At 33.8% G+C, this 16,212-nt stretch overlaps 1 protein-coding gene across 5 annotated transcripts in view; it reads right to left on the bottom strand.

Annotated features, from left to right (window-relative positions):
- CNOT2 (CCR4-NOT transcription complex subunit 2) overlaps window positions 1-16,212 on the bottom strand; it is a 128,218-nt gene that overhangs the window by 23,300 nt on the left and 88,706 nt on the right. For 4 of the 5 annotated variants that reach the window (XM_066257655.1, XM_066257657.1, XM_066257654.1 and 1 more), the window contains 2 exons: window positions 11,342-11,408; window positions 139-286 (listed from right to left, as the gene is read on the bottom strand). In XM_066257655.1, the coding sequence (XP_066113752.1) occupies window positions 139-286; window positions 11,342-11,408 (215 nt within the window). The remainder of the gene's footprint in view (window positions 1-138; window positions 287-11,341; window positions 11,409-16,212) is intronic. The other variant, XM_066257658.1, reaches the window with a different exon arrangement.

Raw genomic sequence — 16,212 nt, 5'->3', positions numbered from 1 at the left:
ATAAAATGGGCAAAGGGCATCAACTTTTTCTTAGTGAAAGGCACTGAACCATTTAGTTACCTTACTAAAAAATTTAAAAGCTTGCTTAAACTCTACAAAGATACATTTTGAGAAATATTCTGGTCCATCAATAAATACCTGCTTGGAGATGGAGGCGTGTGAAGTGACATTGTTGGTACCCCTGTTGTTGGCGTGACGTGGCTCGGTAACTGAGTGCCTTGTGATAAGCTGCGATTTAACTGAGGGGTATTGTTGCTCATCCCCCTCATTGGAAGGCCTAGTGCACCTATTAAAAAAATTCAGAAGAAGGAAATTCATTGCCATCCGGAATGAAATTGTTATCCATCTTCTGGAATTGGTAATTTAAAACATTTAAAAATGACCTAACATGTAATATAATATGCAAATTTTAAATGGATATATTCAATTCACTTCAAATGAACTCTGATTTTAACAAAAAATGTTCTAATCTGAAATTTGGTTTTATAAATGAATACTGCTTTCATATTGCTATCTTCATATTTCTATTTTACAATAAACTTCCTCTATCAATAATTATAACAAATTAGATGACTTATTTATGTTCGATAACATCATTTTATACAAATATGCCTTTAAGAAATTAGCAATTGACACAAAGAAAACTAGATAGAAGGTGACAGAGGACAATATGACTTTGGGTGATGGGTATGCAACATAATTGAACGACAAGATAACCTGGACTTGTTATCTTTGAATATATGTATCCTGATTTATTGATGTCACCCCATTAAAAAAATAAAATTATTAAAAAAAAATGTGAATAAAAAAAAAACTCTAGCTGGAAAAAAAAAGAAATTAGCAATTGAGTGTTTTTGTTTTAAATAATAACTGAAGTACAAAAACATTTAACCCCACTTCGTTGAAGTAACTTTAACTTTTTATATGATCCTTTTAAAATACATCTAAGAAAGTCTCTTTACCACTATTTTATACATATATACTTCTCAACATAACAGTTTTTACAAACCCAACATAGAATGTCAGCAACTGATTAAAAACTCAACCTGATATAGCTATGAGACAAAATTTTAAACATTAAAAAAATCAAAGTATAATCACCTTCCATTTATCTAGTAGTACTTCTGGGGCCAGATGCAGGAATAAATAAATGTGTTCCAATAAGTGTATTTTTAAAGACTACTGAGGGTTTACTATTCAGCTATGAAACAAAAAATTAACCAATTGGGACAAACTTTTTTTCAAAAATGTATCACCTATTTCCTACCTTTTATTAATATAAAATATAGATTATTTTAATGACTTAGAATAATTATCATAGATACCTAATGTGCTAGATGTTTATCTCCCCTACCCTCATCCCTCAAAATAGGACTCTTCAGTTGTAACTTCTGTTGTCATCGTATCTGCCCCTGAATGAATGCCTTTGTGCCTCCATCTTCCTGACCTACACTTCTGATACTTTCTGTTTCTGTCTGCTCTGGAATGGCACACCACCATCCAAGCTTATTCTAAACTGGTATTTAAATAAAAGTGGTAAAATGCAGAGAGCTAATGAGTAAGTAGTGAATTCAGTGCTAAGGATTTAAAGTGACCCCCCCCCCACTCTTTGGTCTAATTTTGTGTCCAAATATTGTAACAACTTGAGTATTATGAAACTATGACTTCCAAAAAAATTATATATATAATACACTCTAAATATTTCTTTTAATGTCTTTGCAAAATTTACCTTTAGGCAGAATTATGCACCACCTTCTAATCTAGGGATGCCAGTGGACTGCAAACATCTGATGGGAATCTGCCAGCCTCAGTACTCAGCTAGTAACCTAACTGCTTCTCAATTAATGAAGCCAATGAATACAACTCTATATAGCTACCATAGTCTCTTTTCACTCATGTTCCATGAAGACCCCAGCTTGGTTCTGCATTTAGGTCATATGAAGAGAACTGGCCAAGATTATATGTTGGTTTAGTCACTATATATGTATGGTCACCACAGTACAAGTTTTGTAATCATGTGTATACCACTAGCTGCAGCCACTTTCTCTGAATCTGGGACAAAATAAGAAAACAAAAGATTAAAAATCAGAATATATATGATATAAGTATATAAGATATCTTCAGAAGAAAACAGTTTTTTCCTTCTTTCAAGCACATAGTTTTTCCCTAGGTCCATTCCCTATCATGAACCACTACCAAAGTGATACTTTTTCCATCGCTCACTCAACATTTATTGAGTGTCTACTACTGTATGTGTTAAAGCCTGATGCTACTAGCTATCTGCTGGGGATACAGCAGTGAACAAGATAGAAAAAAGGCTACTATCCACAGGAAGCTTACATCCTTCTCTCCAAATATGTTGTCCTCAAGTCAGCCATAGCTGCAAATTTCCCACAAGACTGTTTTTCTCACAGTGACTAACCACCAAGAAATACTATACAATTTTAAAGCCAGAAGGGACCTTAAAGATCACTCAGTCGAAAGTTCATATTTTAGATGAGGTATCTTAGCCTCAGGTAAGTTAGCTGACTTCTCCAAGGTGACACAAAGAACCAAGACTAGAATTTAGAACCCTTTGGGAGTCAAATACCAGGGGGTCCTAAGGTTATGGCACAGTTCTGTTCCTGGGACAGTGAGGTAACCTGAATTTTGGTGTAAGTCGAAACACACCCTAACCTAACACAAACGAATACTTGCACTTTTTAACAGTTCAAAATGGTGTAGGTAAGCGTACTGCAGGATGCCAACTCTCTCAACTCAAAGCTACATTACTGTGGATTCCTCTGCTACGTGCAACCAAACTGGTTTGCCATAGTCCATAAGTATGATGGTAATGGCATAAGCCCAAACACTCATGTCTCAAGTTTTTTACATTTTTATGAAAGTGATGAGCATTGTGAGCATTGTAAACTCAAAATGTCGTATGTCAAGATTGTCATAACCCAAGGACCCACTGTATGACACTAAATGAGCATCCTTATAAGTGCCTAATCAATTTTAACACCTCTTGTCTATTGTTTATTCTCTTGCTTTTTTACTTTATCTGAATGTTTTCAAACTTTTTCTAAACCTTTATCTCTTGTTCTCTTCCTCCGTTCTTTCTTCACTTCTCTAGGTCAAGTTCTTTTCTCTGGTTTTTACCTTCACTTTCCTTTTTACTGTTTTTATACCTTCTTCACAATAAATAAATAAACACTTCCCAAAATTCTAGTACCCTTAGGCTTTTTTCTAATAATTGATAAGCCCTACAATAGACTCATTGAGATTTGCTTCAACCCTTCAAATACAAATTATCCTATGCTGTGTTATGAAAAATCTTAACTTCAGAAATATTTTTAGAGATTGGAAATTATCTAAATTTAAAGAACTTTAGAGAAGGAAAAAAGAATGGGTAAGGTTATGTAGTCGATTAAGGATTAGCAAATGAGTTAATTTATACTGCTGAATGAAGACTGAAATAAACAAAAAATTAACATTTAACTTTATTTTTCATTAAACATACTTAATTTCATAAAAACAGCTAATAAATTCAAAAGATCTGAGTTGCATTTTGAACAAGGTAGGTATAAAAATTATATTATATAAAAAATAAGTGTATCAATTTCAAACTAGATCATCAATCCCTGAATATTTAATAATTGATTAAAAAAATCAAATTCCTTTAAAACATAAAGAATTAATATCACCAAATAGGAATATACAAAGATTTATTTTTAGAAAACAAATAGACTAAGTCATTAAATTTGAGTACTTGAGTCAAACTGTTACAACTGGACAAGGTCAGGAGAGAAAAATTCACTCTTTTACTGTATAATTAGAAAAAAAATCCAAAATATTATACTAAGCAGAAAAAAGAAAAAGAAAACAGCCATAAACTTTTTTTTTGGCATAAAATAACTACACGGGTAAAAATAGATCTGTATGCATGAGCATGTACACTGGGAAGGCAGTAAATTAAAATTTATCAAACAGCTAAGGACAGTGTGTCAGGCACTATGCTACTTCATCTCCTTTCCTCTTCCTAATAGTTCTATAAAGTATTTACCCCCTTTTTACCAAATAGGGATAAAAGCATAAAAAAAACTACTAAAAAGTATTTTCAAAGGTTCTAAAACTGTTCTGATTCAAATTTTTCTTTCATTTTGACAAATTGATAATAAACACTAATACAATATTAGAGGGAATACATAAACATACTCTAAATACAAAGCTACTTATTTGGCAGGGTGCTAAAAAATCTAAGAATGAACCAAATTCTTTATCAATCATTTTTCAGAAATCCAAAAGTATATGACCTAAAAAATGTTTCCATTAATTATTTACACTGCACAAACTGATTAAAGCACATCCCTTACTTATGACAATGTCATTATTTATTCAAGGTTTTGTTAAAGATAATCAATTCAAGTTGCAAGGAAAAAATTCAATCAGCAACAACGAAATCCTTGAATATTCTTACTTTTGTCTCCTGAAATCTGTATTTTATTATGCAATTTCCTTCATTAAAATAAAGAGCTTAGAGGCAGAAAAATCACAAGATTACCATTCAGCTAAATTACAGATGAAGAGCATCCAACAAAATTATATATGAAGAATTAACAACAAGCATTAAGTGACTTGCCCAAGATTATAAATAAAATAATGATCCAATTTCTTGATTCCTATTTCAATTGCCCTTTTCTTTTTTTTTTTTTAAGTGAGAGGCAGGGAGGTAAAGAGACTCCCACATGTGCCCCGGAGTGGAGACACCTGGCAAGCCCCCTATGGGCTGATGCTCTGCCCATTTGGAGCCATTGCTCCCTTGCTTGGCAAAAACTGAGCTCTTTTAGTGCCTGAGGTGAGACCATGGAGCCATTCTCAGTGCCCGAGGCCAACTTGATCCAAACCAGCCAGAGAAATTGGGGGGTGGGGGGTGGAGAAGCAGATGGTTGCTTGTCCTGTGTGCCCTGACCGGGAATTGAAGCCAGGACATCCACATGCCGGGCTGACACTTCACCACTGAGCCAACCAGCCAGAGCCTCAATCTCCCTTGCCTATTTTTTTTTTTTTTTAACTAATCACTTTCCACTTCTTAGAGCAGTTTCTAACTTTTGCATCAGCTGGGTAACTTCAATGTCTAGATCTGTGACCAGAAATTGTGACTTAGTCTAGGTCTGAGAAATTCATAGGCAGTAGAATTTTTTAAAACTTTCTAGGTATTTCTAGGGGTGCAGCCAGGGTTGAGAACCACTCTTCTATAGCATTAAATCCAATCATAGCTTAGTCTTGAAAATTCTGTCATCCCAGAAGAGTCTTATAATCTTTACTTTATTTTCCCAGCTTCATTGATATATAAATGAAATATACCCCTTCTTAGTTAATATTTTACTCACTCTAATACATATTCTTTTTACATACATGTGATTTAGCATCTTTTTTCTTTCTCAATCCCCTCCCAGGTATGCCCCTCAAGCTTTTATTATATCCTTCTCCCCACTTAGAATGTTTTCCCTTCTCTTATTCTACAAAGATACAAAAGACTATTAAAAATAAAAAATATTGCTATAATTAAAGAGTTTACATGCAGTATATGTGTGGTATGCCTGGATGTGTATGGGAAGGCTCACTAGTTCAGACTAACTCTGTGAAAGTAGAATGGATATCCGGATCAGAAAATGTTTCCTGGAGCAGACAGTCCATGAATTAATTAATGAGAGACCTAGCCAAGTATTTGGTGGTGGTGATAAGGAGTCAGGTGGATAAAAATGTTAAAACAGTTCAGTCTGAGAGAACAGTAGGATGTATGAAAATGAGGACAAGTGACGTGCTTGAAAGAGTATGGCTTGCTTCTGCATCTTACGATATATGAGACAAGAATATGAATGGAGCAAACTGGCTTCAATATCCTATTACAAAGTTGCTGCTATGTTGACACTAGCTGAGAGTCCCAGATAACATCTGGCTGGATCTTTAGAGCAGCTGGCCCTCTCTACCTGTGGAACAGATGTGTGAAACTCCTATGTATACTTTTTATTCCTCTTCAAGCTAAGTTTCCATTATAGATTAGTGGCACCTATTCACCAAGTAATACAGATATTAAACGATCCTCGATCCCTTTTTTGCACATCTGACATCACCGAATTGTATTATCTCTATCATCAAAATATCCCAAACCTGACCCCTTCTCAACACCTCCACCACTCACCTAACTCATTCTATTTTTCTTGCCTGAAGTAATAACCTCATCTCCTCTCTTGCCACTTTTTCCTCCTCCACCCAACCCACTTTCTACATAGCAAAGTGATCTTTTAAAGCTGAAATTGTATCTTAAAATCCTTCCCATTAAACTTAAGACTAAATTCAAATTCTTTACCAAATCTTTATAAGATTCCATGACCTGACACCTGCTATTCCATTAGCCTTCTTTCTTTGTTCATTACACTGGCCCTCTAACTCTTCCTTTAACACACTAAATTCATTTTTACATTCTCTAGAGTAAAAACTTTTGTATTTTTGTTGTCTGTACCTAAAAAGCTCTCCCCCTTTCTCTCTCATCCAGAAGAGATCTTTCCAAGGACTCCCCCTTTTCAACATTCAGGTTTCCATTTCAATATTACCTCCTCAGAGATTGTCTCTTTGCCTGCTCCATGTAAAATATTAAACCCATCCATTCATATAGTAATCTGACTTAATTTTTATAGTACTTATTACAATAATCATATTTACTTAATTGCCCACATTAGCTTATTTTGTCTTTCTCCATTTAAATATAAGCTACATGAAAGCAGGAACTTTGTTATTTGCCATACTTGGAATACTACTTCACTCATGGTAAATACTCAATAAATAACACAGAAAGTAAATAAATCCTATTGTAATTTTATAGACAGTAGACTATAGGAATCTGTGGATTTAACACCTGTAGTTTCTACTATGTACAAATGGCCCTTTAGGGTCTTGACATTCAGTAATATTTAGCATCCACATTTCAAAGAAAACTGCTGTTCTCAATTCATGTTCACATACTTACAAAATAATATATTCCAGGCTCTATTATTTACTATCTCAACCTTGAGTCGATCCCTTAACTAACCTCTCATGGGATTTTTGGAAGATTAAATGAGTTACTTCACACAAAGTACTTAAAATAGCACCTGATACTTAGTAAATTCTCAGTAACTATTAGATTGGGGGTGAAGGCAAGAAAGTTAACAGGTGGTCCTAAAGGTAACGATAAAATGAGGCAGTCTAATGAAGTAAAAAGTTTCCCTTGCATTAATAAAATAGAACACTCCCAAATATATCCCGTTCTATGGATGCTGTTCACACTACTAAAACAACCTTACAGGTAGCTAATGTCAAAATGATCTCAACTGTAAATCCTTTCCTGATCATTTTCCAAGATATGTGATTACTCCTCAATTTGAAACATCCACTAAAATTTTGTACTTCTTCCTCTACTTTGTAGAAAAATAACCTGTACTTATCCTACTATATGTAATACAGAACCATATTCTGCTCATCATTCAACAAACATTTACTGAGTGTCTACATGTCGAGTTCCGAGGATACAAAGGCAATGAACACATGCAATAAATAAATGCAGTAACACCACAGCAATATGTATACTACACAGAAATGGCATAAAAGAGAATGACCTTTTCTACCACACATCAGCAGTATCTAGCATGATGTAATATATATGGTAGGCACTCAGTGAGTACCTTGTTAAACTCAGTTTACCTCCTTTTTGAAGTGGTCCTGTACCACTGCAGCTTACTGTGCTTTTCTCTCTAAACTGTCTGTTCATATACAGATTTTAATCTATGTATTAGTATTGTAGGCTGTTATTTAATATTTTACATATTAATATCTTGACTTCCTCAACAGCAACATGTGCTTAAGAGCAAGAACTCCCAGAGCATTGTTTTAATTCAAGTATCTATTAAATGGACCTCAATTTCCTGAAGCTACCAAAATGTGTCATTTGTCTAAACATCTTGTCAACAGCATCATTTGAACTACTCCAACTGTGTCTCGTTCTCTAAAAAATAAGTAGCTTCCACAAAGGTATTCTTAAAACAGGAGGCCAAAGGGATATTGTTGAAAGCCTGAGACTATGCCACTGCTCTCAAGCTAGGAGTTCAGATCCCCAAAAAAGCAAGTTAATATCCTTTCCCAGCAGGAGGCCTGGGTCCTCTGAGAATTCAGATATAATTGTGTAAAATGGCTTCATCCAGATAGCCAGTCAACCTATGTGCCTTTAAGATAACAGGCATACAAAGCACTCAGTAAATAGTTTTCTTTTCATTCAATCGTCCAAGGCCCTAAATCCTGTTGGGAAATAAGAAAAGATCACACCAGCTACACTGTCACTTAATTTCAGTGTACAATATCCAGAAGAAATTAATTTCTGGTCCCGTTTGTTCCACTCTAGTAGACAGCTTCAGGGAGACCCTGCATCTTGAAACCTGTAAGGTGTACTTAAAGTCTTATGCGAACACTCAAGCTAGGTAACAATATACAACTTGAATACAAGATTCTGTTTACTGGCTTCCATAGTTATCATTTGGTGCACAGTATTCACATGAACTCCTGGATGAAAAGTTACTATGTACTTGGATACAACCATACTGTGATTATACAAGAAAGAACCCACGGTCCAGGTCCAGCATTTTCTTGGTACCCTTATGTACTATGTAATCACTATCACCCAAAGTTGACAAAATGTAAGTATAAATAAGCATTTCTGTATCCATTCCAAGAATCCCTTCCTTTGTTTAATCTTAGTGAGTTTCAGTTTTAGAACAGGCACTCTTCCTTTTCCACCTATATCTTCTCCATTGTAATGGAACAAATTCCTACTGAATTTTGCTAATCAGAATACAGAATTAATGGTGATACTCAATACACTTGGGAGGCAAAGAACTTTTAGTTATATCAAGACCAATGCAGTACATTTAATTGCCATAAGATTAGCATTACTAAAAAATTCCCACCCAGTTATTCCTTCTATCTCCCCATTTTTTATTAAGGCCAGTCCATCAAGTTTTACTATTTTGACTTACTTATACAATTAAAACCCTAGCTTTCAAGCCCCACAAAACAGTTCTATTTTCCTCTCTGACAAGGTATGTGTTCAGACTATTTAACAACTAAATGATTCATTTAGCCCTCTCGGGTCTATCCTAACTGACAGAGACTAGAAATCCAGGTTCTATCTTTTTCCCCCCTACTACTTGTAGCTTCTAAATCTATATGCTAGAAAGGAATAATTGTACCCTGACTTGAAACACTTTTAGTACCAGTTGATCTAAGGTTCAATTATTCTGCTGGCTAATACCCACAATGTCAGATAAAAGAGTGAGCCATGTATTAAAAATGCTGCTTCACCAACACTACAGGAATATAGCCATTTAATACACTAACCTTTAATGGGAAATACTTGTCATATGTGACTTCTTTTTAAACTAGTAAGTACCTTAAAATATTTTCTAATATATATAACTTTGCTCATTTGTTAATCTTAGTATATCTGTAACAATCATTTACACATATTAAGAAGTCAATAAATGCCTACCATACCAATAAAATTACTATATTTGAAACCTAACCCATTCTACATCTTATTCCAATTACAATTTCATAATTTTCAGGTTAAATAAATCAGATCAGAGGCCCTGGCAAGGTAGATCAGTTGGTGAGACTGTCATGCCGACAAGCCAAGGTTGCAGGTTTGATCCTAGCCAAGACATATACAAAAATCAACCAATGACAGATGAATAAATGGAACAACAAATTGATGGTCCCTCTTCCCCTTTCTTTCTCTTGAAAAATCAATACATAATAACTTTCTATAAAAATTGGATTAGATTTTTAAAGTCCATATAACAGATTATCTTGTAAAAACAATTGCCATTCTTCATAAAATAATCTTACCTTCTCAAATATAATTTTTCTCTAATCCATATCTACTTATTGCTGTGATAAACTGTGGACTTTAAAAATAAAACAGAATTAAGTTCTTTGCAGTTACTCTACAAATATAAGGGTACCTTTAAAATAACTAGCTATTTCCATGGTAAAGGTTACCCTAAAGATGAAAGCAGTAGATTTAATACTAAAACACAAGCTAAAAGAAAGAAATTACTAACTAATAATATTCTCCCAACAACCAGGATGAACATTTGTGGGTAAACAAGCAACACCTTTTCTAATGTAATAAAAAAGCTTTTTAAATTTGCTCTTCACTTAGAAGAAAACTGCTAATATCTATAGGCAATTATTAATTTTATTTACTAATTCTACATTAACAAAATTATGTTTCATAGTCCCCTCCAAAAAAGAAAAAGCCACAAAGGTAGAAGAGAAAAAAGTAGACGTAACTATTTCTAACAAAAACACTTTCTTCCCCCTACTAAACTTCAAAAGAAGTTTGATGGGTCAAGTGGTATGATAACCAAGAAAACTTTGCTTTTTATTATACTGGGAAAGAATTTCAAATCAAACAACTTATTTTTATTTGAGTATCTGGTTAAGATACTCAGTCATCAGACTGTCTATTATTATTCTGTAATCTATGCTGGGTACTTATATCCCTTTTAACACTACCCTCCGATTAACAGAGATACAAGATCAACAATATCTGTTACTAATAGAGATGATAAAATATTATTAATATATAACAGTTTAGAAAATTAGTTTTAAAAAATAGAGAGATTTTATAACTTAAATTATAAAAATTTCATGTGATAGATAATAGCTTACATTTATTGAGTGCTTACTATGCGCCAGGCACTGTGCTAAGAGCTAGAAAAGTATTACTTAAAAAGAAAGAAAATTTTGTATATGGATAAAGCATTAAACTGAATCAAAAACACAGATTTCTATAACTAGACTGAGTTAAGCAAAAGAAGAAATATTTGCTAAACAAAGAGAACATTTGACAAACTGCTAAGTAAATGGGCTCACATTTTAGGGTCAAGAACCACAAACAACATAGTCAAATGACCAAACAAACAAACAAACACCCCTTTAACTTCCTCTAATTGAAAACAGAGGGTATCCATTTTTCATTTGTTTAGTAAATTCTTCTTCGAAATTACTGCAAAGGAACATGCAGATACAAAAGATGTTTAAATAGGTTTTAATATATCCTATATCCAAATAACAAGTTTTGGATTAAAAAGGTATAAAATAATGAAGTTTTCCTATTAAGTAAAATAAGAAAAACTAAAAATTAAATATCTTTCTTTTTAAACCCTAGAACAAACCCACAAGGGCAGCACTGGTTGTTCTTTATTTGGTAGTTACTTTTTTTTTCTTTAAATAAAGTATTCCAGAATAAATACAAAATTCTTACTTTGTTGCCCGTATAAACTTGCCCCAAACTGAGACAGCTGACCTGATGTAGATGGTGATGCCAGCATCTAGAAACAAATTAATTATATTAGAGCATAAGGAAAGTACACAGAACATTATTGCACTTAGATGTTACAAATCTATACATCATAATACAAGAGTCAAACCCATATTTCTCCATCTTCAGAAAATCATAAACATTACATAATGAATTCACAGTTGAATGAAATCAAACTGTGCAAACAAAATAAATTTTTATTACTATAAAAGTTTTTTTCCAAGTTATTTTAAATAAAAGTAAAGCAGAATCATTAAGTCACTTTAAAAGAAAACAATGCAATGTGTAGAGCAGGGGTCCCCAAACTATGGCCCGCCGCATGCGGCCCCAAGGCCATTTATCTGGCTCCCACTGCACTTCCGGAAGGGGCATCTCTTTCATTGGTGGTCAGTGAGAGGAGCATAGTTCCCATTGAAATACTGGTCAGTTTGTTGATTTAAATTTACTTGTTCTTTATTTAAAATATTGTATTTGTTCCCGTTCTGTTTTTTTTTACTTTAAAATAAGGTATGTGCAGTATGCATAGGGATTTGTGCATAGTTTTCTTTATAGTCTGGCCCTCCAACGGTCTGAGGGACAGTGAACTGGGGTAAAAAGTTTGGGGACCCCTGGTGTAGAGGGTGCTATATTGAGTGAACACTTGAAACCATGTCAACACTATAAATTAAAAATAAATTTTTTTAAAAAATTAAAAAAGAACAGGAAATAAACTAGGCTAACAAAAACATGAATAGTATCTCAAAGTCAGTATCTAAATTCATAAATGAAATTCTTTAATTCTTTGAGAATATATTAAGCTAAATTCTAAATTCAGTTTATTAAAGTTGAAAATAAAAATACCTAAATATAAAGTTTTTTATTTTGTAAGAGTAGTTCATGACTTGTATATACAAACAATTGATGTGTATCAAATTGGTTAAAAAAAATCTAACAAATATATACACAACCACATAAGTGGAGACGACACAATACTAAAGAACAAGTCAAAATACTTCCAAAACAACATGGACATGGTATATAAATGTATATTGTCTGTTGGTGAGGGATGTGAATTTCATGGCACTTATATATAATGCCTTTCAGTTTACTGCTTCATCATTTTTCCCCCCAGTAAAATATAAATTCTTTCAAGGCATAGTATATTCATGAAACATGTTATATTTAATTTTTATTTCCTCAGACTACCACTATATGTGGTAGATACTTAAACTGAGTAAATAAAAACGTGTATAGGTAAGTGCATGCTTATGTATTCCCTGTCTTAGCAACTATCAAAATACCTTAATTAAAAAAAGACAAGGGCTGTATCATCAAATGGATTATAAACTAGTAAAAGAAGAAAATGAATTATAAAACTATATTCTAAAGCACAGTGTGGCAAATACTATAAAGAAAATATGATATAAAGTATTACCATAGTAAAAGAATTCTAAACAAGGGTGAGGTAACAAATACTTTGCAGAATGGTACCACCTAATGTGAATACAGTTGAGTGGTCTTCCAAGCTGAGACTACACAGTGAGAGTGTGATGAAAGTTAGCGAACATTAGAATACAAACAAAATAAAAAGCATTAGTGATTTGATAATAGAGTAATTAAAAAAAGGAAACAGGGTCACCCCTATGCACACTGAGGCATAGAAGGATGGAAAATAAAATAATGTTGGGGTCAAATGTACAGGATCTTCTCAAATGGCATAAAAAAAGGCTACCAATTATAACAATAAAGAAAAAAATCTATTAAACAAAGAAATGAAATAATCAAACTGTGCTTTGGAAAGATAATTTTCACAGCAAAAATAGGACTACAAAGAAAAGGCATTCTGGTTGTAGAAGCAACAGTATATGATGCTTTACTGAAATGGTTGAGGTACAGGATAAAGGAGGTAAGTGAAGAATGACCGGACAGAAAACTATTAGAGGTCACTCTGGTTTCCAGTAAAGAACTGGGCTGACACGTACAACACCAGAAAAACCAGGAGGAGAAAGCATTACATACTAGAGGCTTTAACAGTACACATTTCATGCTATTTTTATGTCAAAATTCTGAGTTATTTTAATTGCTCTAAAATTTGAGTTTTTATACAAGTGTAGTTTCAAATTAATGATACACCTCACTCTTCTGAGGGAGAGCTGAGTCACATACCACTCTAAAACAGCAATATATCAATATAGTAACAAATTTTCTTTAAAAATAAGCATCAAACCTTATAAATATTCCTTCTCAAATCCAGAAGGTATTCAATCTAAAAAAACTGAAAAAGTACACATTTTATGTCTGATCACGTTCTTTTTTTAGGTATAACTGTTCTGTTACCACAAAATTGAAAATCCTTTAAGCACATTAAAGGTTAATTTCCAAGTTGCAAGAACAAAATCAAAGAAAATGTATAATACATTATGAAGCTTTAGTTATCGACAGAAGATAAAAGATTTATATGAAATGTTAAGAGCTGTGATTTTCTGTTATCATTATAAGCTATAAATGAAAGTAAGAGTGAGGTTGATTCCAAAGGCTTCAAATATAAGCAGTTGCCCAACATGAATGCATGACTTAGAATGATGTCAATGTAAACATTTTAGAATGGACCACTTAAAAATTTTACTTTTCCAAGACATTTACTTTAATGAATACATAACTCCTAAGAACAGACACTTTAGTTTATAGTCTCACAAAGATTATACTTCCACAAGCAAATTATCAGGTGTGTCAAGGGATCAGCCCTCGCCTCACTGGGAAGCCAAGGAGGGAAGCACAGCATGAAGATGGAAATGGCATGGCTTGTTGGGCCAGAATTAGAGAGCAAGAATAGTAGAATGATCCATTTAACAGAGTGACATTAAGTATTATCATTTTCTCTATGTGTGAATATATGAAGGCTAGAAAACTGCTTTACAGGAATTTGAAAATAGTTTAATTAGCTATACAAATAGATGTTAAAATGACTACCTCAAAATGTGTTAAAAATGCAAATATATTTGCCCTGGCTGGTTGGCTCAGTGGTAGAGCGTTGGCTTGGCATGCAGGAGTGCCGGGTTTGATTCCTGGCCAGAGCACATAGGAGAAGTGCTCATCTGCTTCTCCACCCCTCCTCCTTCCTTCCTCTCTGTCTCTCTCTTCCCCTCCTGCAAGGCTCCATTGGAGCAAAGTTGGCCCGGGCGCTGAAGATAGCTCTGTGGCCTCTGCCTCAGGCACTAGAATGGCTCTGGTTGCAACAGAGCAACGCCCTAGATGGGCAGAGCATTGCCCCCTGGTGGGAGTGCCAGGTGGATCCCGGTTGGGCGCATGCGGGAGTCTGACTGCCTCCCCATTTCCAACTTCAGAAAAAAAAGAAAAAGAAAGAAAAAAATGCAAATATATAATTTCTTATAAAATCAATCCCTAATGCTATGTATTTTTAAAGTCTGAAATAATGTTTTATGAAATATATCAGTATTAAAAATATTTTAAAAAATGAAGGAATGTAAATGGGATGAAATGCTATTTATGAGGACAAAGAAAATGCATACGAAACAGACTCTGGCACGGCAACTACTACATTTAACAAAAAACAGAAAATTTATACATTTTAAATCGCTGGACGTTAATATAAACTTCTTAGAAAAATATAGAACTTTAGATCAAGAGACATACTACAGTAGGAATGCAGTATAAGTAGAGGAGTCCAGCTTTAGTGTCAGAAAAAAATCTGGGTTTAATCCTGGTACTGCCACTTACCTATGGGAGAGCAGAGTCTCTGTTCCCTTCCTGTAGGATAGAAATACTACTACCTACCTGTCTACAGCTGAAGATTAAAGGAGGTAAGACACGGCACATAGTAAGTGCTCAATAAATGATAACGGTAGTGGCTAATAATCTCATCTTTTCCCCAAGGCAAGACTATCATTAAACAGCAGTCAGAGAGGCCCTCAGCCTTCAGAAAATTTTTTGAATAATATCCTAAATTTATATTATTTTTTGCCTAAGAATCTAAAGAGAGAAGTTTCTCATCACAAATTTCAGGTAAAATAAGGAGAACTTGTGTTCTTAGATAAGAAATGGTAGAAAAAGATCAAATGTGACACAATCTATAGAATGTTGAAACCAACAAGTATATTACTGTGTTCCCAGTCTAAAACCATCTAATAGTTAAACCCTTCCTCATTTCTCAGTCTATATTATACAATGCAGTCAAACAACAAGAAAAACCAGAAAACAACTAGAACTAGTAATATGATTCAAGTTATTTCTCTACCCCCCCAAAAATCCCCTATATATCTTGTTGAATATATAGAATACAATGAAATCAACAAATTGGAAATTTCTTAAAATTCCTAACTGTGAAATACATGACAAAAAGGAAGTCTAAAAATTTTGTTTAGAAAACTATACATTTGAAAACATTAATAGGCAAATCTGGCTCCTGCCAGCAATCCATATAGAAAAAAAGTATCAATTATCCTATACCACTTGTGCTTCTCAATACTGACCACCATGCAGGTTTGCAGCTTAAGTGTAGGGTCTGGAGCTTGAGCTGGAATCACTGGCTCAGCTGGAGGCTCCTCTACCCTCCACTCCCCTGCCCCTCGCCTCATCAAGGCACATATGAGAAAGCAATCAATGAACAACTTAAAGTGACACAACTATGAGTTGATGCTTCTCATTTTCTCCCTTCCTGTCTGTCCCTCCCTCCCCCTCTCTCAAATAAAATAGAGAAATTTTCTCCAAAAAATGTACTTTCAATTATAAAACCTATTTCAAGAAACAGTAAAATGAGTTTGGTCAACAAATTATTTTCAACATAAGAAACAACTTCAAACCATAACAAAGTTTTG

The sequence above is a fragment of the Saccopteryx bilineata genome, chromosome 2 (assembly GCF_036850765.1).
Source record: "Saccopteryx bilineata isolate mSacBil1 chromosome 2, mSacBil1_pri_phased_curated, whole genome shotgun sequence".
NCBI lineage: Eukaryota > Metazoa > Chordata > Mammalia > Chiroptera > Emballonuridae > Saccopteryx > Saccopteryx bilineata.
Note: the sequence above shows the minus strand (reverse complement) of the source record. Positions and strands in the feature narration are given on the sequence as shown.